Below are 25000 nucleotides of genomic sequence, written 5' to 3' on the forward strand. Positions count from 1 at the left end.
AAAAAAAAGGAACTGCAAAGTATTTGAAGACCAACTCATTAAAACTCACATCCCTGAGTAGTGAGCAAATTCTCTCAGTTCCAACTTAATTAAGGGAATAATTAAAAGATGGCTCAAGCCGCCAGATGGCTCCGGCATTGATCTCTGAATCATGTTTATAGAAAAGCAGAGAGGGGGCGGATGAGGAGGAGGAGGAGGAAGAGGAGGAAGAACACAGGCTGGGGCGTGCTGGACTCAGAGAGTGTGTAGAGGAAAGCCACAGGTCTGGGAGTAGGGGGGTTGCTGGACGGTGCGGTGGGTGGGGGGTAGTGACAGTCACGTGAGGGATGGCAGTGGACAGGGTGGACGCTGACGATCCCTGTGCTCCTGCCAAACTCCGCTCACGTGCCTTGTCTACCTTCCCCATGGAATGCAGCTCAGGAGCAGAGCGGGAGAAATATGGATGTGTCAGCTTCAGCTAGCGTTTGAGGAATCTAGTTCAAAATTCACTCGCTTTTTCTCTCTCTCTCTCACTCTCTTATTGTTCCTTCCAGTCTAATATCACAGTGTGTTGCTAGGAGTCTGTTTCAGTGATATGGGTACATGCTGTATCTATAATACATGGGCAAATCGAGATCTATTGTAGACCAGACGATACTTGAAGCAATATTGCTGAGTGATAAGGAATAAAACAGAGTGATGGGTTGATTACAATCTATGACAAACAATTCAAAGAACTCTACGCCAAACAATCTGTTTGTTTCCGAGGCCTTTTCAGAAGGTTTTGAATGGACCCTGCATGCTATTAGTCACTAAACAGGCAGTTGTTTCTGAAAAGGGCTTTTGTAAGCTCGGTCTCGCAGGGACAATGGCGTGCAGCATCTCCATTTATGGTAAAAATACAAGGCCCCAACACGCAGCACAGCACAGCATTTGAACTCGCGCAATGTTATCATTTCACCGGAGCCTGAAAGCTAGCTCAGATGTTTCTTCTCCGAGCTCAGAACCGAGGCCTGACGGAGGGGCTCCATTGTGTTTCGGTGGAGCTCATTACCGAGCCGGGTAGAGCACAGCAACACATTCCTCTCCAAATCACCCACCCCCCCCCCTCCACCCCTCCACCCCTCCCCAGCCCAGTGGCCTTTCATTCCATCTCATTCAGAGGAACTCGGTGAACCACAGCGCCGAGTACATTCGCACAGAGGAGAGACCTTACACCACTCCGTCCCCTGCTGAAGCGGTCTATTACAGCCTCCTGTAGCCATGTAGCTCTGGCTGCACAGGGGAAGGAAAGGCTCAGATGCTAGCAGCGGTGTGCTTTGCCCACCGACTGGCCACTTGTGGTGAGTGACAAAATAGGACAGCCGCGGTGTCGTGGCCCAAAAAAAAAAAAAAAACTCACCTCGGGTCGCACAGGAAGTCCGAGCTCTCGCCGTCGGCGCGCCACACCAGCCACTCGCGGAAGGACGGGTGGCAGAACATGCGCGTCTTGTCGCGGCGGCGGATGAGGAAGCCGGCGAGCAGCTCGGCGCGCTGCTGGAAGTCCTCCCAGGAGAGCTCGCCGCGCGCGCTCCCGGCGTTGGCGGCGTGGAACAGCTGCTCGTCCGTCATGGGGTGCAGCGAGGCCAGCGCCACGTTGAGCACGGGCAGGCAGCGCTCGAACGCCGCCTGGCTGGCGAAGCGCATGTTGCACTGCAGCAGGTAGAGCTCGGCCAGCGAGACGGGCACCACCTTGTAGCTGGCGCTCTTGATGACCAGGTGGCCGCGCTCAAACAGGTCCAGCGTCAGCTTCAGGTACAGGTAGGAGCCCTGGCTGCGCGACATCAGGTGGCTGCTCACCTTGCCCACGATCAGCGGGTCGGCCTTGCCGTTGAGCGAGATGTTGTTCATGATGTCCTTGCTGCCGTTGATGCGGTACTGGATGTAGGCGTTCAGGTCCGAGCCGATGTCCTTGTTGTCGGGGTACTCGTCCAGGGATATCTTGGTGAAGGGCAGCAGGCTTGTAATCTCCTATTGAAGATCAGGGAAGGGGGGGGGGGGGGGGGGGAGATTACGACACAGAAAACCAGTGGAGGATCCTTGCAGCATTAACAAAAGCTCCCAACAAGGTCAAAACTGACACTCCTGTCATTGAATTCATTTTTCTCAGTCCATTTAATGGAAGAGCACCAAGACTCATGGTGTGTCATATCGTGGTAGCTTGCTGCACTTCTAACCCTTAACTCACTAACAGGGGGCCGACTGCATTGTGTAGACAGCATTGTGTGCCTGTAATGTGCATGTCCACACATATCCTCATCCCTCTCTCTCTGGAGTGTGATAGTGGTGCCCACACGTGTCCTTGGCCAGCAGGAGCAGAGGGCTGCAGCAGAGCAGCAGGTGGATCTCTCACTCAGCCATCCACCGCCTTCATGCTCCACGTAGGGTCAGTGCTGGTGTGTGCGTGTACTGTAGGTGTGTGTGTGTGTGTGTGTGTGTGTGTGTGTGTGTGTGTGTGTGTGTTGTGGCTGTGAGGGGTATGAGCCGGCACTAAGCACTGAGCTATCAGCCTGCAGCAGGCACAGCCGGCCTTGTTTGCAAACAAAGAGAGAGAGAGAGGGAGAGAGAGAGAGAGAGAGAGAGAGAGAGAGAGAGAGAGAGAGAGAGAGAGAGAGAGAGAGAGAGAGAGAGAGAGAGAAGAGCTGGGAGACACTGGGAGACTTCTACACCTGCACCTCTCTCTCTCTCTCTCTCTCTCTCTCTCCCTCTCTCTCTCTCTCTCTCTCTCTGGCCTGCTCTCTTTCCCATTCTCATTTGGCTTACACAGTGTCGATCTGTCTCTAAACCCCAGTGGCCCAAAAATCGATGCCGGTCCACCTGCCAGTCAGAGCCCTCTGCAGACAGACCTGCTGCCGCCTGAGGACAGCACATTTGGGTAACGCTGTCAGTCAACTTCACATCTACAGTCATAGGCCAGGTGTGTAAATGCACACCACACACACACACACACACTATACACATGACACGACACACTACACACACAGGACAGTCAATACAAACAAATGCCTTATAGACTGCTCAGATTCCCATTGACTGAAAGGAAAATGTATTTCCTGGTTGTTTGTCCGGGTGTTATTTCTGAACAAAACAGTCACACACACACACACACACACAAACACATCTCCCAAGCTCTGCTAGCACGGTCCAAGTAGATTAGGCATTAGCATCACTCAGATTCAGGAGTAATTTCCTGTGCTGCTGGTAGAGGAACTCATCAGGGACAGACTCTCAACTTTTCTCATCAATGGCTACAGCAGGGGAGGATCTCAGATCTATACTCTACCCCACATCTCACACACACACACACACACACACACACACACACACACACACACACACACACAAAAATAAACACACACACACAAAACAAAAAAAATAAACACACACACAAACAGCAGACAAACAAATTTGGAGAGGAGTGATGGGGAGCCTCCTCTCTCTCTCTCTCTCTCTCTCTCTCTCTCTCTCTCCATATGGCACGTTTAACCTCTCACAGGCACAAGATTAATATCGACCGCTGTTAACACACCCGATTATAGAAACACAAAAGATAATATCTCCACTTCCTCTCTCTCTCCCTATATCTTTCTCTCTCTATGTCCCTTTGCTCGTCTCTTGTGTCACGCACACACACAAATAAACAAAGACAGTCAAAACAGGATTAGAATACAGGACACTGATTCCCCGGGCTTAGAAGAATGCAATAAAACAAAACAAATGGGAGAGAGAGAGAAATCCCAGTGGAGAGCGGATCAACAAAAGGAGGTCAACTCTCCTCAGACTAACATCCACTGCTGTCTGCCTGGCACTCACACTCACTCACACAGACACAGACACACACTGCCCTGTTCTGCTTACAATGATGCTCTGGAGTATACTTATTCTAATATTAGTGTATCTCTTTCAGAGGCTACAGCTTTTAGATCCAGCCAAGAAAAGGCACATCTAAAGAGCTCCTCCTTGGCACGCACACACTGTTAGCTAAGATCTGAACTCGCTAAGCTAAGACTCCCTGTACTCAGTCACTGCAATTCCTATGCTAGTGGAGCAGCACAAAAGGTCACCACAAAAGCGCCCTGATGCCCAGTCACCACGGCATACTACCACCACCGGACGCGCCTCCTCCCTGGTGCTCTGGTGACAGAGCACCGAGCCGGACGTCCGCCCCCCTGGAGCAGAGGAGTGTCCGGTTCCCCTGAGCGGAGCAGTTCTGGAGACAGTTGCACTGGCGCTGCTAATGATGCCACGGTCAGCAGTGGGCTGAGGCAACGTGTGTGCAAGTGCTCTGAGGAGGAGGAGGAGGAGGAGGAGGAAGAGGAGGAGGTGGAGGAGGAGGACAGAGCGGCTACCCGCTTCGCTGGTGGGAGAATGCTAGAACTTCAGCACCCGTGTCATAAGACAGGGTGGACTGTTTTTTTTTACTGTTTGTCTTTTGGCAAGGTGAAAAATCAGTGCCACTGGAAGAACATGGCAACAACCTAAACCAAAATGGGACCTTATTCTGACAGATTTACAGAAGTGTACAGTAGCTTAAAACCAAATCATTACTCAATTTCAAACAGATTCACACAAATGCTGTTTTTTCCCAGGCCATCTTGGTAATTAATGGAGAGTTGTGGTAGGTTGGTGTGCAACTGATTCGTCTGATAGCAACTGCCCTGACAGTGTTGTCCCCCCAGGCCCCAGAGAGTGATGTGCAGTCCAGCTCCTCACCAGTAGGTTGACCCGCACGGTCACAATGAGCTTGAGCCACGGGGGGAACTTGGCGATGATTTTGGTGATGAAAGAGGCGATGGTGTCTCCGTAGTCGGGCTTGTGGAACTCCGCCTCATTCAGCCCGTCCACCAGGATGATGAGGTCCTCCTCGGGGATCTTCCTCTCTGTGGAGCGCAGCACACACACACAAGCACACAAGCACACATACACGCACACACACACACGCACACACAGAGAGCCATCAAGAAGCGCAACCTTACAAAAAAAATACCAGTCACTACTTAGGACTCCTGGGCTGAAATGTTAGGCTATAATTGGTCAATCACAGGCTGAGTTTCACATTAACAGAAGTGCATGAAACCTGTAAACTATACTGCATGGCCACTGCAAAACGCTCTATAGCTCCTGAGTTTTCAGCTCAGTCGGTTCACTGATCTTCAGCTTGGCATCGCTCAGACATCCCCCTACATAACCACCATTCAATAAAGTGCATTCCAACATTCAATGTTCTGGGTAGTATTACTACTGGGGGGGGTTGGGTTGGGTCTGTTCCAACCTACAGCAGCTTGAAAAGAAGATTTAAAAGCTCCATAAATGAGATTCAGATTCCAGACATCTAATCCAGGCATATGTTTTTTTAAAGCAGGGCATGTGGGGTTGGTAATGTATTCTCTGTGTAGCCCAGGAATAATAGAGCTTTACTGAAACATCCTGCAATGCAGCAGCAGCAGCAGTGGAGGAGTACGGCAGCATCAGCAGGGCCCGGCCTGGGATCTGCTGAGCACCACACAATCAGCACCATCAGTGTGTTTAAAACATGCGCCACACACTGCTACAAATGCGTGCGTGTGTGTGTGTGTGTGTGCGTGTGCGCGCAATATCCCTACAGTGGAGCAATCAGTCTCTGACGAGGCTAAAACATTCAGCTCATTGCTGTGCTGCCTCGTTATGCATGGAGGTCTGGAGCTGCCAGGTGACTACAGCGTAGAAACGAGAGAAAGGGAAGGAAATGAGAACTCAGAGGAGGGAGAGATTCCTCCCTCTGACAGCTCAAGGTCCAAACGCTGCAACTTACATTTCTGCTGAGCTTTCAACACTGGGGCTCTACAACGCCACGGACCCAAAAGTCGCGGCGCTCTCCAAGCCTAGCCCCGATGCTACGAGGAGGTCATTACGCTGTGTAGGACACAATGAAACCTTTCCTCGGTATCGACCCTCGTTCTGCTGACCATTGCTCCTGCGGCGAGACAAGGCGACGGGGGGGAGAGAGTGAGCTGCACAGATCCATCATGTTCTAGTCCGGTGGTCCCCGCGCACAGGTAACTTTTCCTGCCCCCGCACACGCAAAACTCGCACATAAAAGGCCGCAGGTCGATTCACGGGCCGGTCCGTTGTCATTTCCGTCCCGCGACCGCGCGGCTATTCATCTCCACGTCTCGGGGCCCCGACGAGCCGTAATGCGCTATTGATTGTGTGATGGAGAGGAATAAGAGAGGCGCCGCGCTCTGTGTACACAATCCTCAGGTGACCTTGAGACTGTCAGCCACGTGTCTGAGAGGGGAAAAAAAAGAGTGTCGTGGGACCTGCGTTTCTCCACAGGGACGGAACATTCTGTCCACAGACCGCAGGGGGGGAAAAAAACAGGCCGAAAGAGCAACGGACACTCGAGAAAGAAAACCTATTAAGTGTGACAATGATTCAAATCAATACTTCATGCTAACATGAGGCCACTACACCGAGGCAATTAACAATGTTCCAAGCCATTGTGCAGAGATGGCTTACTCGCTTACCCTATTCGCTGGGCTATTCACTCGCGCTGCAGCAAGACGGAGCCTCCTCTTTGTCTCCTGATCAAGCTGCGAGATTTTCCAACTGACCTTGAGGTCGTCTACCTCAGCCGAAAACAAATAATGCCAGCTCCCTGGCAACCGTTCTTAAATAATTCTGAGCAGACAATGTGTTTTCACAGACAACTGTGGCAAAGGTGCACAGAACAAACCGAGGGAACAGAGCACTAGTAAAAATGTGAACCCGATTTCTGTTCACAGACTGCTACCAGTGACTCATCTGCTCATATGACTCATTCCTTTAATTCAACGGTTCACCAACTGTCAGAGAGGCAAGTCGGGCTAGAGGATCAGTCAAAATATCCATTTCTCATCAGTTTTAGCCTCCCCCATTGACTGTCCTACAACTCTTACCCTCATGTCAGTGAGAAAACTCCCCAAGACTCACATCTTAATCTTTTAACATTAATCTTTAACAGTGACAGCAACCAATCATTTAATAGCCAGTTGATATCCTAGACATCCGTCCAGTCCAGCCCAAGATGAATCAGGATCACGGGCTATCGTCTCCCCCCCCCCCCCCCCCCCCCGATGGTGGCGCGATGGTGGCGCGATGGTGGCGCGGCAGTGGCCGGTCTTACCCTTGCGCAGGCTGAGCAGGGGCTCCAGCACGCCGCGGCGGAAGGCGGCCGAGGGGTCCTGGACGCAGGAGCGCAGGCTCAGCATGCTCTGCAGGTGCGGCTCGCGCAGCAGCAGCTCCCGGTAGGCGCCGAGCACCGGCGCACGGCACAGCAGCGCCGCCACGCTGTGCACGAACTCCGGCACCAGGCACGTGTACGTGTTGTCCGCCTGGCAGTAGTGGTACGCCACCACCTACAGAGAGAGAGAGAGAGATGGAGGGATGGAGATGGACAGAATGAAAGAGGGAGAGAGAGAAAAAAGGGATTGATTAATTTTCGCTGGTTGCCCAGAGGGAGGAGGTGGTGGTGGGGTTGCTGTGTTATTGGATTGATTGGTTGGAGGTGCCGTTCCCAGCGCTGCAGCCTGCGTCTGAGGAGAATGAGCCGGCGGGCTTTGGGGAATCTCCAGGGACGCTAGTCCACCACGCCGGCGTGACTCAACTTGCATGCTGCCTAGATGGGGCCGTGACCCCATTTCCACTGTTTGCATTAAACGATTAAAAGATGGCTGAGGTGAGGACATTTTTTCGAGCGGCATGCCACAGGGCTTGGGGGTGGGAGGTGGGAGGTAGGGGGGTGGGGGGTCGCTCACTGATGATCCAGCCCAGAGAGTGCCCCTCTTAGCCTGGCCGTGGCCCTGCTTCCCTAGGCCTCCGCTGCGGGTGGTTGGCTCTGATGAACGGGGCGCTGAGCGAGGGCGGCTAATAACCCCGCCAGCACCTCTCCCAGGTGGGCATCTGAAAGTAGGCTGTTGAACCTGTGTCTGCCTCAGTTCCTGTGTGTGTGTGTGTGTGTGTGTGTGTGTGTGTGTGTGGCAGCTCCCCTCCTTTTGCAGACATTAATGAAAAATGGATGAAGGAGAGTGAAAGAGGAAAAGGGAAATTTCAGCTCTAAAGGTTCTTAGAGATGAGAGACAAGAGGAGGCAGTGCAACAAGAGTTTAGAATACGGAGTGATGCAGAGAGACAAAGTGAAAGAGAAAAAAAAGAGAGAAAGAGAGGAAGGGAGAGGTGGGTATGGGGAGGTGCTCTAATGAGCGAGAGAGGAGGCAGGAAAACGAGGTGCCTGGGGGATGTGTGACTCCCTCTGTCCTAATTACACTCAATCCTAACAGGAGGAGGAGGAGGAAGAGGAGGAGGAGGAGGAGGAGGAGGAGGAGGAGGGTAGAGGAATGTAGGAGCTGACACACTTCCAAGGGCATGGAGGAAAAGCAGGTGACCAGCTTCCTCCTCACACACTGAAGGCAACCAGCCGGCCTGGCAGGAGCGTAACGCCACGCTGATGTGTAAGAGAGGAAGCGGAGAACAGATGGAGCACGATTGGGGTGGACGACCTCTCATTCAGACATTTATTGCCTCGGCGCGCCGCACCTCGCCACTTCTGCTAAGCTGACGCCGGGCTTGGACGCGCTCCAGTCAAATGACAACTGCGTTCGTCCGCAGAGAGAAATGCCAGCCAACGGGAACCTGTAAATCCAAGACTAAAGGCTTCATGGGGGCAACAAATGGCGTCCTCGAATAAGGGCTGGCCTTTGGTATTTATGTCAAGCGCTTGATTCATTTGCCTATAAAAAGCAGACACAAAGACAGAAATAAAAAACTGGGGCTTGGCAACGTGACCAGTGGAAGACCTTGAATGGTTCACACATCTCACTGCATATTCATACCAGGTGACTTATTCCTGAAAAGCCCACCTTGACAGGAGGTGGTATTTGCCTTCTGGGCCTGATGAGAGGTTAATAGGAATGTTGCTCCGCAACCAGTCCTTTGAGGAAGGGCACCTCCAGTGTCCCTGGGAGCTACTGGGACACGGGGCGGTCGGCGAGCATCCATCTCTCTCCGCGAGAGGACTGGTCAACACCTCCACACCAGCTCTCGGACTCCATCCCTCACACTGAACGCGGCTTGAAGGACGCTGGGAAAAGATTGCGATGCCGTGTGCGCGGCGCAGGGCAGTGTAGCACATTAACACTGGCTAATCCTCGACGAGAGCGGCCAGACTAATTATCTGAGAATCGGCTGTCAGCGGCGAAGCAGGAAGTCTTGCGGCCGCTGATGCAGCACCGTGGAGGCAGAGGCAGAGCGGCGGAGGCCCTCAGAGACTCCATTATGCAAAAAGCTGTCCACTGGCAGGTATGAATTAGGATTAGAGAGAGAAAAACATGAAGAAAATGGGGAGAGTGAGACAAGAAAATGCAGAGGAAATGGCTAGAGAGAGGTGGTGAAATAGAGAAAGAGAGTGAAAACGCAAGGGAAGTAAAGAGAGAGAGAGAGTGAGAGGAGGAGAGGAGCGAGGGAGGGAGGCATTAATTAAAGTGTGCCGTGGAGAGGCAGATTCTCGGCGGTCATATGGGAGGGCAGCTCCTGCCTGGCAGAACAGCTGGCAGAAGGGAGGCCTCGCTGAGGTAGGCGCTTCCCACAGCGGCGGGCACACATGGGCATCTGCTGCCTGGCACAGTAGGAGGGGACGGCACAGAAAACAGCAGCAGCAGCAGGGGTGCTGGAGACCGACCCGGCGGACTGCTTTTACAGTGAGTCCCCAGGCTGCATACTGATGCTCATGTGGCATCTTCAAGCTTTAGAGTCCCTAGCAGGATTGGAAGCATCTGTAAATGTGTGTGTGTGTGTGTGTGTGTGTGTGTGTGTGTGTGTGTGTGTGTGTGTTTGTGTGTGTGTGTACTGTATGCTTGTTAAAGTAGTCACTGATCACAGCTCATACTCTTGTCAAACAACTGTCAGTTACTAACCAACAGCTGGTCTAAAGTGTGTGTAAAGTTCTACATTATTTAAATCTTGATGAACTCGTGAAGTACAATGTACAACGCAATTGTATGTATTTTGCCCTTCTTGGACAGAGGGCATGAGTCCATAATGGCAGCTATTGGAGGGATGATGCTGTGGGTCACCTTCTCTTTTCAGATGACCTTTCGCTGGGGAGGAGGCACAGACTGCAACAACTCCCCCACACAACAGCTGTTTACGGCCACTTAGTCTGTCCACCGCAAGAAAACTGCAAATTGTCTGGTGGTTGGGAACATTTTATTGCATCTAGGGGGTAGGGTAAGGGAGTGGGGTGGGGGATTGGGTGGGGGGTGGAGGGCAATGACTCTGTCTGCATTCTGTGTGGATCGGAGGCGGACTTGACTGCCAGCTGCCGGTCCTCTCTCGGAGCTGAAATGGGTCTGAGATAACAAAGACGAGATGAGATAGCGAGTTGGTCCTCCCAACACGGGCCTGATTAGATTCAGATCGTCCCACACTCACTCAGAGCCGCGCAGCACACAAACACGCCACACCCCCCGCCCCCCTCTCCGTCTGTCTACGGGCCACAGGTGGGCAGAGCATAAAGCCAGCGCCAAGTCTTGTTTTGGGCATCGATCGGATCGGGTCGAGCCAGAGTGGGCCTGCTGTGCCCGTCGCAGATGTAGAGAAATAAGACGCGGCGCGGCAAAGCGAGGCCTGACATATCGAGCCGTCTGTTGGCAACAGTCAGACTCTGAGTGTGATGGCCTGCTGCTGGTGGGAAGGTGAAAGGCACGCATGCATAAAGGGGATTGGCCGCTTCTTCATTAACCTTTTCAGCACATTAGGCGTGTGCTGCTGGATGCTCTGTGCTTAAGAAGCACCAGGGATTTTACTTACTGCAGAAAACTACAGCAGGTAGCTAGGGAGAGAGCAGCAGAGGGCACACACAAACTATTTATCTCTTTCTCACACACACACACACACACACACACACACACCAAACACACACACACCACACACACACACACACACACACACACACTCAAAACACACACACACGCTCTGGCTGTGAGCTTAATGGCAGGTGGTTCATTAAAGTGCCGTTAGCATGGGGTAGGGGTGGAGGCGATGTGGGTAGAGGGGGGGGGGGGGGGGGGGGGGGTTGGCGATGCTGCTGGAATGGAACAATTAGATGGGAAAGACACAAGTGGTAAACACTCTCTACAAACCTCAGCAGGGCACCTAAGCGCCGAGCCCCTGCGAGCACATCTCCTAATGAGGCAAGACAAACGACGATACCGTCTCCAGCACCACAAACACACACAACACAGCACAGCACAGCACTCAGGTGAGGAGGCTGTCAATTGTCTCCGCTCTCTCTCGGCCGTCTCCGAGCTCACACCAAGTGCTCATTTCATCCCGACGTTCAATCAGTCACTCTGAGCGAGCGGCGCATTGTGGCCGTGCCGCAGGGTTGCCATGGGAGGGGAAAACGCTTCTCCCAATGATCATCTTTCATGTGGTATTTTTGTTGTCATGTTTCGGAGCTCCTGTCTGTCAGGCCTACTGTCCGCCCTGCTCTAAGTCCCCCCACCCTCCTCGTTCCCTTGGCAACGGTGGCCCCCCTACCGCGGGGAACCGCAGTTCCATCATTTAAGTCTCCAGGTGAACGGGTGAGAGTGGCGCAAACGATTGGCACAAAACACTACTGAGGAGGGGGTGGGGGGGTTTGGGGGCTCAAAAAAACAATTCCTTTCTAGGGTGGGGGGTAGGTGGGTAAAGACAAGGAGGTTGCAGCGGCAGGTTTGGATGGATGTCAGTTTTGATATTCAGGTCATCAGATAAGAGGAGAGAAGCCGACGGAGGCAGAGGCTAGGAGGCAGTTTATCCATCATTTAGGTCTCCAGGTGAATGACAGAGAGCAGCACAACCAATCAGCACACAGAGCTCCTGAGAACCAGGGCTGGAGGACAGAAAGCAATCGCTTTCAAGTGCACAGAAAGTGTGTGTGTGTGTGTGTGTGTGTGTGTGTGTGTGGAGCGTGGGGGTGGGGGTGGTTGGGGGGTGAACATAGACTGAGGTTGCAGCTGCAGGTTTGGATGGATGTCACTTTTGACATTTAGGTCATCCGATAAGAGGAGGGCAGTGGATGGAGCCAGGAGTCCTGAGGCCCTGATGATGCAGGAGTGGGGATGGAGACGCAAACAGGAAAAATGAACGAGGGAGAAGAAGACCTCATGGGCAACCTTGAGAGAGTGGACAGGAAGAGAGAGGAAAAAAGGATGTGTGTGTGCGCATGAGAGAGAGAGAGAGAGAGAGAGAGAGAGAGAGAGAGAGAGAGAGAGAGAGAGAGGTGGGGAGCTCACCTTTAATGTGTGCCTCTCAGAGAGGGCCAATCCCACAACAATATCCCCATATAACAATACCCCCACTCCCCCGCACCCGTTCCCTGAGGGCTGAAGCTGCAGGCTACAACTGGAACAAAGAGAGAGGGAGCGAGAGAGTGATAGAGAGCAGGAGTGAGAGAGGGTGATGGAGTGAGGGAGGAGGAGAGAGGTAGCGAGAGTGAAGGCTGAACATGTGGCATTTCAGCCCTTAATTACGCCACATGAAAGGCCGTCTCCAGGGACTCAGGATTCCAATTGTGGCTTTTTTTTTTTTATCAGAGGTATAAAGAGCTTGCATGCAATGCAGACCTCGGCCTCTGTGTTTGTGTCTGTGTGTCTGTGTGTGTTTATGTGTGGGTGTTCAGGTTGGATCAAGGAAAAGTGATCTTTTAACACCAAATCAGGGTGTGCTTTCAAACAAGCGAGAGAGAGACAGAGAGAGAGAGAGAGAGAGAGAGAGAGAGAGAGAGAGAGACAGACAGAGAGAGAGAGAGATGAGGTGAATTTAACTAGCCTCTACCTTGTTTTCCCCCTGTGCTCAACTCTTGGGTGCATTCACTTTCTGGATGTTGAATGAATCCATAATTGCTTAAAATGGTGGAATCTGGTGCACACTGAGAGCGCATTGTTGCGCTAGCACGCCACAGATATAAAATGCAGCCCTGCTAATCAGGCTCAGATGAATGGGAACATGTGGAGCTCTGGGAAGGGACAAAACCAGCTCTCCAAAAAGAGTCGCAACGCCTACGCATAATGTCTTCCCACTGTTCACAGAGTACGCCATTCACACAGCAAAGAATACAAAAGCATCGATTAACAATTTAGCAATTTCACCACAGCAGGGCTGATCCTCCTTATTTGTATTCAAGCATCAGTGATGGTGTTACTCCTTATGATAGATCAACACTGGTGTGTGAGTTTGTGTGTGTGTGTATGTGCATGTGTGTGTGCTAGTAAATCTAGCAGTGGCTAGTAGTGGGGTGGTGAGAATGTGAATAAAGACTGTGTGTGGTGTGAGTGTATTTGCGGCGTGTGTTTATGTGTATGTGGTGTGTGTGTGTGTGTGTGTGTGTGTGTGTGTGTGTTAGTAAATCTAGTAGTCGGGGGTGAGAATGTGAATAAAGAGTGTGTGTGGTGTGAGTGTATTTGCGGCGTGTGTTTATGTGTATGTGGTGTGTGTGTGTGTGTGTGTGTGTGTGTGTGTGTGTGTGTGTGTGTGTGTGTGTGTGTGTGTGTGTGTGTGTGTGTGTGTGTGTTAGTAAATCTAGTAGTGAGGACGTGAGAATGTGAATAAAGAGTGTGTGTGGTGTGAGTGTGTGTGTGTGTGTGTGTGTGTGTGTGTAAGAGTGGTGAGTAAGCGGTGGGAGTACTGTACCTTGGCAGCCAGGCGTCTGACGGCCTCCTCCCTGCGGCGCTGCAGCTCGGGGGTGCTGGGGCAGCTGCTGCTCAGGGTGTTGGTGGCGCTGGGGGGCGGCGTGGGCTGGGGGGGCTGGGACAGGGGCAGCTCCGCGTGCCCACCACCACCTGCAGCACACAGCACCAGCTCACAGATCACATACACAACCGCCACCTTAAGTCTTTTATGTTCATTATTCTTTATTGCTTTCTTTTTCTTTTTTTCTTTTACTATTATTATTATTAGTAGTATTACTACTCTTTGATCATCTATGCTTTTATCTGTTACTGTTTGGCTTTTGTTTATGTAAAGCACATTGACTGACCTCTGTGTATGAAATGCGCTATGTAAATAAACTTGACTTGACTTGACTAGCGCCACTGGTTTGAACAAGCACTTAATGCACCAGAGATTTTGATGTGATGTAGCGTTTATTTACTTTAATAACTTATTTATGTACGACTAAGTGATTCAACTGACACCAGAATCGTTGAGAGCTTGATCAGTCTTGATGCAATTAAGAGATGTGATTTTGCATAGAGGATCTCTTAACGTCATCCCAAAATGTAGAAGGTTCCAGATCTCACTGATGTTCAACAACAAAAAGCGCAAATGAAAAGTGCTCGTGCACTCCCAGGAGAGAGAGAGAGCCATCCTGCAGCACTCCATGTCTGTCCACTAATTCAGACTCCGGTTTAATCCAGCCGTCATCGATTCTGATGGCAATTACCAAAATGAGGAGGGCAGGTGGGATTAGCCCACATGTGGCCGCTTGGGCGGATTAATAGATTCAGCGGCGGCTGGACGAGGCTCCTCTGAGGCTGCTCATGCTCTGCCCTGCGGTCAGGTGAGCTCAGGTGAAGCCAAATACCATTCAGCGCATCCCATGGCAGCCATCAGAAGGCATCACTTTATAGCTGGAGCTGGAGCTCACTCCATGGCTCTGTCTACTCATAAACCTGAAGTCTTTCATTTCTGACAACTCAATGGATGGATGGGAAGCACTCCAACATTGTTTAGACTTCAGAGCCCTTAACTATAGGATCAGTAATATTGTTGGCTATGAAACTGCAAAGCCACATAAATGCAGCCACTCCTCCCCCCGCCCCCCCTTTCAGTGCCTACCCTGTGCTGTCTTGGCTCAGACACACTGGATTGACAGGCAGATCATTGTCCTGATTGGAGGAACTTAACTCAATGTGTTATTTGTTTCCCTCCGTCCCGGAGCCCGGGGCAGTCACTGGGTTGAACTGGTGTAATGTGAGAATTACACCAAACAAACCCAAATAAAAAATGATCTCAACAACCTTGGCTCATTCAACCTCTTAGAGCTAAATTTGTTACAAACAAACTTCAGGAATTTAAACCTCTCAAGAGTGCATTTTAGCTTTCTGGGAAATGTTTTTTTTTCCAGCAAATAGCATATTTCATCCCTAAAACATTAACTGCCAGCAAGAAGGAATTTCAAGGGGAAATGCTCTTAGCAGAGCCTGTAGGGTTTTTTTTTTTTTTAATTAACCAGTGGGAAAGTGTTTCCTGTCAGAGTGTAGAAGCCTGATTAGGGGGTGTTTCTGAAGGTGTGGCTCATCATAACGGGACCGACCTATCTACTAGGAATGGCTGAAACGTCTGCTCACCTAGTAAAATAGTTTTTTCTTCAGCAAAAACTTCGTCTATATTTTTTCAGAGTTCGAACCCTTACTACCACATCCACAGATCTATCTACAAACATAATGACCATCATGATGACTATCATCTTGAGCCCTCTCTCTCTCTCTCTCTCTCTCTCTCTCTCTCTCTCTCTCTCTCTGAGTGCCAATGGGGGCTGCTCTAGAACACTTGAGGGGGACACAGGGGCTCTTAAGAGGTGAGGTGAGTGTGTGCTTACCCTTGGGGGAGGCGCTGGGGCTGTTGGAGGCGATCTGGCGCATGCGCCCGCCGTGGCAGCTGAGCGCCACCAGGCGAGAGATGATGGCCGTCTTGCCGAAGCCCACGCTGCCCACCACCACGGCACCGCGGCTCTCCGACGCCGACGCCGACGCCTCGCCGCCCCTCAGCGCGTCCTCCAGCTCCTGGAAGAGCCAGTCGCGGCCCACGAACACCGAGTCCGTGGTGATGCTGGGCACCTCGAAGAGCAGCGGCTTGAGCATGATGTCCGCCGGCTTGTAGGGCGTGAAGCGAGCTGAGGAGGAGACGAGGAGACGAGGAGACAAGGAGAGAAAGCACACGCACAATAAGACCAATCTATCTCATCAATATTAATTAATTTTTTCAATCAACTTTACAACATCAATTCCCATTGTGAGCAAAATGAACAGCATGTTGCAACAGACTATTACACGCATGGTGAAAAGGCTCTATTTTCCTCCTGCCTGAGAAGACACCCATGCCTCACCTGGGGATTGGGAGGAGGAGGAAGAGGAGGAAGAGACCATTTTGATTCCTTTATTCCGATATTGTAGCCATGGCATGTGCCAGCTGTTCCACTCTTTCCATCAGATCTGACTGATCTGCACTAGCAGGCAATGACAGGGACACAATAGAGGAAAGAGAAAAGTGCAGCGCCACTCTGAATACTTCTGTGGCATCTGCTCTGAGCCCGAGCTCTTCCAACACACTGGTTTAAAAAAAAAAAAAAGAAAGAAAAGAAACAGCACCATGGACCTCAGTGCGCAGTTCCTCTTGTCTGAGAGTTGCTCACTTTTTCATTTTCTCTCAGACTTGGAGTGTGCTCTCTGATCATTTCATCTTGGGAAGTTGAAGGGGCGAGGGGCTTGGAGTATCTTGCTGTGCAAAATCCGAACTGAAAATACATTTCTCTCTCTCTCTCTCTCTCTGCCTGTTGCTGACGGACTGGCCTATAACATCACACCTGCTGCTCAGTGCACATCCACACACGTCCTGCGGGAGTGTGAGGAGGAAGAGGTCTGGAGGCTGCCACTCGCAGAGCCGGTGTGTGAGAGAGGGTGAGAATGAGTGAGAAACAGTCGGAGCTTGTTACAGGGAACGACTCAAACTGAAAGAGAGAGAGAGAGAGAGAAAGAGAGAGAGGGGGGAGAGATAGAAAGCAGGGCTAGGTACCTTTCACATCTGAACCAATATCGGAGAGAGAGAGAGAGCGAGCGAGAGAGCGGGAGAGAGAGAGAGAGAGAAAAGCCTGCCTTCATCCCTGCTTTTGCTCACAGAAATCACTACACTGATTGCATTAGGCAGAAAGGTGCCGGCCAGTTGTCAACGCCTCAGGCACATTTCCAGAGCCAGCAGGTTCAGCTAGCACCGACGTGAAGACAGCGAATCGAACAAGCTGAGAACATCCGTAGCGTATTGTACACCACCGGCACATTGCCACCCTTACCCAGGACGCCAAAAACATCTTCCAGGTTAAACACACCCGAAACACATTAGCTGGCTAACACGGTTAGCGAACACGCTGAAATGGCCCGTAACCGTGGGGACCAGCCGCTCTCAAGCCAGCACGTTTCAGCTCCAGATCTGGGCTGGAGATGGACAGCGGACGTCAGCGAGCGCGGCTCTTCTGTCTGACTAACTGGCCAAGTGAACAAACCGCATTTTCACAGCCAAAGGTAAAATGTAAGACAAAAGAAAAAAAGAAACAGAGAACACACACACACACACACACACACACACACACACACACACACACACACACACACACACACACACACACACACACACACACACACACACACACACACACACACACACACACACACACACACACACACACACACACACACACACACACACACATTTGGTGTGTGAGGGGGAGGCAAAGGTTTGTTTGCAGAGCCTCCATTGCAACTCTCTCAAGGTCTGAGAGCAGGAAAAATAGAGAAGTTAGAAAAAAAAAAAAAGTCTGAAATTCTACCCAAAAGCGGGCCGTTGCACAACTCCAATGTTTGCACGGTCTGTGGGGGGTGTGCGAGCGTTTACACATCAGCCTGCCGCTCTCTGGAGGGCCCACATCAAGAGTGAGCAAAGTTTAAACAGAGCGCCGGCGCTCGCTGATGCTATCCTGCATTATTAATGCTTTGGGCTAATATGAATTTCATTTGCTTTCCCTGACAAAAAAATAAAACACAATACTACTCCCAAAACAAAACCAGGAACAAAACACACACAAAAGAAGCGCTTGACGGAGCTTTGAACATGCACAGCATGCCTTGACACAATACCGGGTCCCCCAACAGTTAGAGATATTGTTTGAGGTGACTGGAGATACTGGGGGGTGTTTTTTCCACTTCTTTCCAAAGAATCAACAGGCGCGTGCGCGCGCGTGTGTGTGTGTGTGTGTGTGTGTGCGTTTGTGGGCGAGCGCCGTGGTGGTGGGCTCCTTACCTTTGGAGTCCTGGGGCGCCCGGCCTCCCGTGTTGTGCCAGGGCAGGCGGATGGACGTTCGCAGGGGAGTGTTGCGCTGCTCATCAAGATAGCTCAGGTCTTCCAGTTTGGTGGAGCTTGTTGCTGTGAGAGGAGGGAGGAGGAGGGAGAGCGGGAGAGAGAGAGAGGAAGAGAGAGAAAGTATGCATTAATCCTCGGTTGAAGGCTAAACATACCTTGGCAACCAAGCTGTGCAGTACACTGTTTTTACAGGGAGGGAAGACAAAAAAACCCAAAGAGGCAATTTCCTTGTCTTTGTCACAGCATGGCCACAGAGTGGAGATAACATCATTTTTTTCTCTGAGACTGAAGCACAGAGAAGAGGAGATTCAGACTGGGTGTAATATTGCTGTAACCCTATAGGTGAAAATATACAGAGAGATTTCGAGAGAGGGAGGGAAGGAGCGAGGGATAGAGAGAGAGAGAGAGAGAGAGAGAGAGAGAGAGAGAGAGAGAGAGAGAGAGAGAGAGAGAGAGAGGAACAGAGAGAGAAAAATGGGCAGAGACTGATGTCTATGGATACAGTGCACGCAGACTTTAATGGGTTATACAACTGCTCTCACAGCTGTTGCCTTTACACAATCCCTTTATAGTTTGCCAACAAATAAACAACAACGGCAGATAACACCAGATAATAAACGCAGAAAGCTCAGTTTAATTCGAAGTGACAGGCCGAGGATGTCACAGACGGAGATAGAAACTGAGACAGACAAACACGAGAGAGATAGCGAGAGAGAGATATAGAGGTGGAGACAGAAGAAGAGAGGGACTTTGACCCCCCGTAACTGAGAATGGAGGTCACAGGTGCAGTTGTCTCCTGTTTGCCTATAGGCAGTGAGAGAGTTGGTGGCGGGCACATCGTCCCTGGTAGCTGCACGCCAGCGTGATGGGGGAGATGCCAAGCCAGTGAGCAACAGATGGCAGCTTTCAGACACAGAAGCATTCCACCGGAGCCCCGTGCCAAAGCAAGCCCACATTACATCAACCTGCCCGCCATTCTCATGACGGGAGAAGTGCCCTGGATGACCGACGGCACCGAGAGGGAGGGAGAGGAACGGGTCACTGCACACAGAGAAGCCTCCATGTGTGAAGCGTCTTCTCTCTCTCTCTCACACACACACACACACAGACACATTCACACACACACACACACACACACACACACACACACATGTACACACAAAAAAGAAAGAGACTAACAAACACAACAGACACACTCACAAGATACATGCACACAAAGTGTCCGCTGTTCGTGGGAACAATGCCATCACCATGGAGACCATGTCCTGCTTAAATGAAAGGTCTGCTCTCGACTGGACAGAACTCAGCTGTGCATCGGAGACAGTGAGCACAGAGAGCGGAAAGAGTGAATGAGAGCGCGAGAGAGAGAAGTGTAGAGGGACTCAGTGCTTTGACTTTCTAACAGGAATCTCTCTCTCTCTCTCTCTCTCTCTCTCTGTCTCTCCATTCAACATTCTCTCCACTCTCTCACACCTGCTCGCCCCTGTACTGCAGTAACGCATAACCCAACCGCCAAGCCTCCCCGCTCTAGCGGATTTCATGCTAATCAATTCAGCCATGTTCCATGTTCACTATTTACATTTCAAATCCAACAAAAACACAAAAAAAGGAACAGAAAAAAAAACATACTCTCTCTGTGCAACATCCCAACCATCCTCAGTTTGACAGCAACCTGTTAGCACATCGACACCCTTCTGCACACCTCATCAACTGCCCCCCCACCCTCCCTCCCCCCTGCCCCCCCACCCAGGACAACTCTGACGGGGCTACTTACACTACACGGCTGAGGTCCTGGCAGAGGTGGGGAAGATTGAAGCCGTCCGTATTTCCAGAGGCACCCAAGCGTCAGCTGGGGGGGTGGGGGGGTCCAAGGTTTTTTAACTTCCCCCCACCTTTTTCCTGAGAGACCCCCCCCAACCCCACCCTCCCTGAGAGAGAGAGGGAGAGAGAGAGAGAGAGAGCTCCTGAGTAGCTCGGGTGACGGTCCACAGCTCCTCTCCTCTCCTCTCACCGCATTCAACTGGTGACTAGCCGCGGCTGTTGCCGGGCACCCATCTCCTGCTCTAACGGCCGAGGGAGCCAACGGAAAATAAAAAGAATGCCGCTCTCTTAATCTCTACCTCTCCCTCTCTCCCCCTTTTTACTCTCTCTCTCCCTCACTCACTCACTCACTCTCTCGTTTGCTCAGTGAAATGGCAACCCCTTCCCTCCCTGCCCACCGAGCCGACACACAGATAAGGTGCGGGAGAAAGAGGGAGAAGGGGGGGAAAAAGTGAAAGAAAAAATGCTCCGGAAGAGAGACGGAGCGATCTCCTCTAGTGTGGCTGATTAGAGTTTGCGCTGGGCAGCCGGAGAGGAATTAATCAATGATCCTCCCCGCCTGTGCTCTACTGTCACCGTGCGCGCGAGAGAGAAAGAGAGAGAGAGAGAGAGAGAGAGAGATAGAGAGGAGAGAGATGAGAGAGAGAGAGAGAGAGAGGGGGAGAGATAGAGGAGGGAGACAGAGACAGACACAGAGAGAGAGAGAGACCGGAGGGAGAGAGGGAGGGAGGAGGGCAGTGCAGGGGAGATGAGGACACGCGGTAGAGAAAGCATGTGAGAGGAAGAGAGAGAGCTACAGTAGAACAGGCATGGAAGGCAAAAAGGCAAACCGGAGTGATGTAAGAGAACGAACAGAGCTGGGGCTCATAGAGACAAGACAGGCAGAAAAGGAGAAAGAGAAAAAGAGAGAGAGAGGGAGAGAAAGAGAGAGTGGGTGGGAGAGGGACAGGAGGAAATGAATGCGAGAGGAGGAATGAAGTTGAAAGAACCCACAACCAGCTTGCTAGTGCATCAGTCAAGCCCCATGCTGACATCAGTGGGCTGCAGACTGCTCTCTCTCTCTCTTGCTCTCCTTCACTCCTTCTCCCTCTGCCTATCACCCCTCCTTCTCGCTCTCGTTTTTTTTTCTCTCCCTCACTCTCTCTCAACAGATTCTGAGAAAATTGGTCAGCTATCTACCACAAATCATAACACATACCATTATGCCGAGATGGACAGTTTCCTCCGGAACACTTCTCTCTCTCTCTCTCTTTCTCCCTCTCTCAATATCTCAGTCGCTCTCAATATTCAAAGGGCTTTGCGAAAATGTCTCTGTGCAAATGTACCCAAAAAACTTGAGCGGCAGTTTCATCACTCCCCAAATAACTCGGCTGTGTGCGTCTGACGGACCCATTAACATTCTCCCCCACGTGACACAAGAAATGTCAGCGCTCAAACAGTGCAGGGGTGTCAGCAAGCGTTTGGTCCCTCACACACACACACGTACACACACACACACACACACACACACACACAATCTTCATACTTCTCCCTTCATGTATTTCAGTCTGTCCTCTTTGCTCTCCATCATACCCTTCCACCTCTCTTACCTTTTTCTCACTCCTCTACCCACAGATCTCTCCTCATCTCTCCTGCTTTTATATGATTAGCACCTTGAATGTGTGTCTGTGTCAATGTGTCTGTGTCTCTCTGTGTGTGTGTGTGTGTGTGTGTGTGTGTGTGCGAGTGTGTGCGTGTGTGTGCGTGCGTGTGTGAGTGTGTGTGTGTATGTGTGTGTGTGTAAGCTGCTTTGAAGCTGTGATGTGTCAGTCAGAGCGTGCTCTGATGAAATCATGAAAATGGGGCTTTTTTTGTGACACTGCCCTTTGAATATCTGTGTTCTTTTGTCTCCAGTGACGAAAGCAGGGGAGGAGACACTGGGTGTCCGGCAGTTCTCCAAAACCTCTCTCTTTCTCTCTCTCTCTCACTCGCCCTTCTCTCTATCCCTCCCTCACTCCCACTGTCTTTCCTTTGAGTGAAAGAATGGGCTCGTGTACTGATGGCACATTGGCACCCTGCCTCTGCCCCCCTCCCCTTTACGGACAATGCCATGGGAGAGAGCGGGTCCGAGCCGAGCTGGAATTGAGGAAGTGAAAATTCAATTGAGGCAGGCGAGCTCCGATGCTGAGATCTTGGCGCCGCCCCAACCCCTCAGATTACAGACAATTCCTCTGGCCATCTACCGCAGCCAAACCAGCCAGTCGGCCTGTTTTTCCCCCACTGCGAGGGAAAATAAGAAAATGAGAGACGATATGATCACAGACCACAAACAGAGCTCTGGGAGAGTCTGACTGCACAGAAGCTCGTCTCTACAAATCAGCTGGACCTCAGTACATTACTCCTTGATTAGGGTGGGTGGAGGCTTCATATCTAAAGTACATGATATCTTCAAAGGGCTTCAAACCGTGCACTGGTGCTAGTTCGAGGATACACTGTAGTCTAATAGTGCTCCTCAGATACACTGCAGTGTAATAGTGCTCCTCAGATACACTGCAGTCCCTCAGATACACTGTAGTCTAATAGTGCTCCCCAGGTACACTATAGTCTAAGTGTTCCTCAGATACACTGCAGCTTAATAGTGCTCCTCAGATACACTGCAGTATACTGAAATAGTTCTCATCAGATACACTATAGTTTAATAGTGCTCCTCAGATACAGTACACTGTAGTCTAATACTGCTCCTCAGATACACTGTAGTCTAATAGTGCTCCTCAGATACACTATAGTCTAATACTGCTCCTCAGATACACTGTAGTCTAATAGTGCTCCTCAGATACACTATAGTCTAATAGTGCTCCTCAGATACACCATAGTCTAATACTGCTCCTCAGGTCTAACAGTGCTCCTCAGATACACTGTAGTCTGCTTCATCCTCATGTGCTGCTCTTCATCCAACTAGAGGGGCATCAAAGTAATGTGGGCTTTATAGCATGGACTCTGGAGCATTGGTCTCAGTATTTGAACAGGCTTGCTTGAAATATCTTAGTGTGCACTGCCAGCACACAGACATATTCTTAGAAGTGCCCATAACAAAACATGAGTTATGTTTTAAAGGATCTACATGTATGTGTAGGATCTAAGGAACAATTCACATCTTGACATTTGGTGGCTACTTCTAGTTCATTTTTGTACCGCAAAAATCTCACCGAGCCCTGTTGAAGCTGTGATATCAAAACTGCCTCGGCTTGAAAACAATTGCCTCAGTGCATTTATCAGTGGATAGAGGATTAAAGTGCCTCCTAAATGTTATGACCGTAATCATAATACTCTCAACAATCACTCCAGCAAGAGAGACACACATCATGATCCAGTGTCTGTTTCTCAGGTGCAACCCCATCACTACAGCGCTACAGTATCGCTTGACCTGCTCAAACACGAGAGAGGTGAATCAATGGCTGCTGAAAAACACTTTATTTTCCTCCTCCTCCTCCTCTGTGCAGTGGTAACCTTCAAGCGATTGGGAGAACTTTCTGAAAAGAGAGAGTCCTCTCTGCTGCCCACGCTGCAGTGACCTTTTGGAGAGGCGGGGAGGATGAAAGCCGATGAAAGGCGTCTGTCTGTCACCGCGGCCGTCTCCACTCACACACTGGCACTGTTCGATGAAGAGGGGTGTGGGGTGTGCGTGTGTGTGTTGGGGGGCGGGGGGGTATGGAGGTACAACGAGCACCTCCACTCGAGGTAACAACACGGTGGGAAAGGTGGGAGGGGAGGGGTGAAGGGGTCGAGCCACACACTCCAAAATGCGGTTAAAAATAAATGGAGCTCTGGTGGTCAACAGCATGCCTAGAAGTCAGACAAAGAGCCCTGCAGACATCGAGTCCAGATGATCTGCGCTATGGCTCAAAGTGTCGGTGTGAGCTGTGGAGAGCTTGGCTCCACAGACATCCAGTCTCCTTACTGGAGACCTGATAAAAGATCTGCAAGTCTGCAAGGTACAGTGTGTTTATATTACAATCATTTCTGACTGAAAATAAAAATGGCCGTTTTAGTGATGATGATGTGATCACAGTTGTTGATGTTATGACTGTGACATTGGTGATTTCGTGATGTGCAAATGTTCAAAACACGTTTATTTAAAACATCTTGTAATGTGTGTGCAAATAGCAGAGGGGAAAGACAGCCCACAGAGACCAAAATGTAGGCTGCAGTAAAATGCCTCTTAATTTTCATTCCCAAGGGGGTGTGTGTGTGTGTGTGTGTGTGTGTGTGTGTGTGCACGTACGTACGTGTATGTGTGAAACCCTGCAGCTAGTGATGCGGGCGGTCACACACACACACACACACACACACACACACACACACACAAGCGCTCTCACAGAGACATGCACACACACAATCTGGGCGTCAGTCCAACACAATAGAGCGAGCAGTCAAGTCACCTCAGCATTGGCACTGTCCAGAGAGTAGCCGGGCTGAATAAGGGGACGGGGGAGAGGGGAGAGCTGGGGTCGGCATGACCCACCTGTGCAGGCTTGGGCCATCCAGCACAGCAGCACCACGCTAGCGCACGCCTCTTACCGCAGAGTAACGCGGCGCAATTAGCCGGACACACCACAGCAGCACTGTCCCCACCTTGGAATGAGGCACCAGGGCACAGCAACATTGATTAGTGGGAATTTAAACGCAATACTGAGGTACAACCTGAGAAGGTCTCACATGCTGCAATGCAGTGTGGCATCGATCAACGGCTACTATGCACTTAAATTCCTCTATCTGCTCTCAGACCACGGGAGACATTTAAAGAGACCCCCATTTCAATCATTTCTTCATTTCCTCAATCTCACATCCACCCACAGATTGGCTCAACACCCCGAGAGACCACGAAATCTCCCCACCCCCCGTTACTTGGATATAAAGCAGCGACCGGCGAGTAATTTGGCCGCTGAAAAATAAACACAGCTGATGTAGCCTGCCGATCAATACGGTTGTACACTCGGAGGGAATGAGTCTGTCTCTGCCCTGATGTCTACCAGAGGAGCAGACTGGGGAGAAAG

General features: G+C 50.9%; 1 protein-coding gene across 2 annotated transcripts in view; it reads right to left on the reverse strand.

The window, feature by feature from the left end:
• tanc1b (tetratricopeptide repeat, ankyrin repeat and coiled-coil containing 1b) overlaps positions 1 to 25000 on the reverse strand; it is a 118646-nt gene that overhangs the window by 21543 nt on the left and 72103 nt on the right. For both annotated transcript variants that reach the window (XM_062534024.1, XM_062534023.1), the window contains exons 8-13: positions 18087 to 18209; positions 15616 to 15909; positions 13707 to 13855; positions 7163 to 7394; positions 4732 to 4898; positions 1382 to 1989 (exon numbers count right to left, since the gene is read on the reverse strand). In XM_062534024.1, the coding sequence (XP_062390008.1) occupies positions 1382 to 1989; positions 4732 to 4898; positions 7163 to 7394; positions 13707 to 13855; positions 15616 to 15909; positions 18087 to 18209 (1573 nt within the window). The remainder of the gene's footprint in view (positions 1 to 1381; positions 1990 to 4731; positions 4899 to 7162; positions 7395 to 13706; positions 13856 to 15615; positions 15910 to 18086; positions 18210 to 25000) is intronic.

This window comes from Sardina pilchardus, chromosome 4 (assembly GCF_963854185.1).
Source record: "Sardina pilchardus chromosome 4, fSarPil1.1, whole genome shotgun sequence".
Classification (NCBI taxonomy): Eukaryota; Metazoa; Chordata; class Actinopteri; order Clupeiformes; family Clupeidae; genus Sardina; species Sardina pilchardus.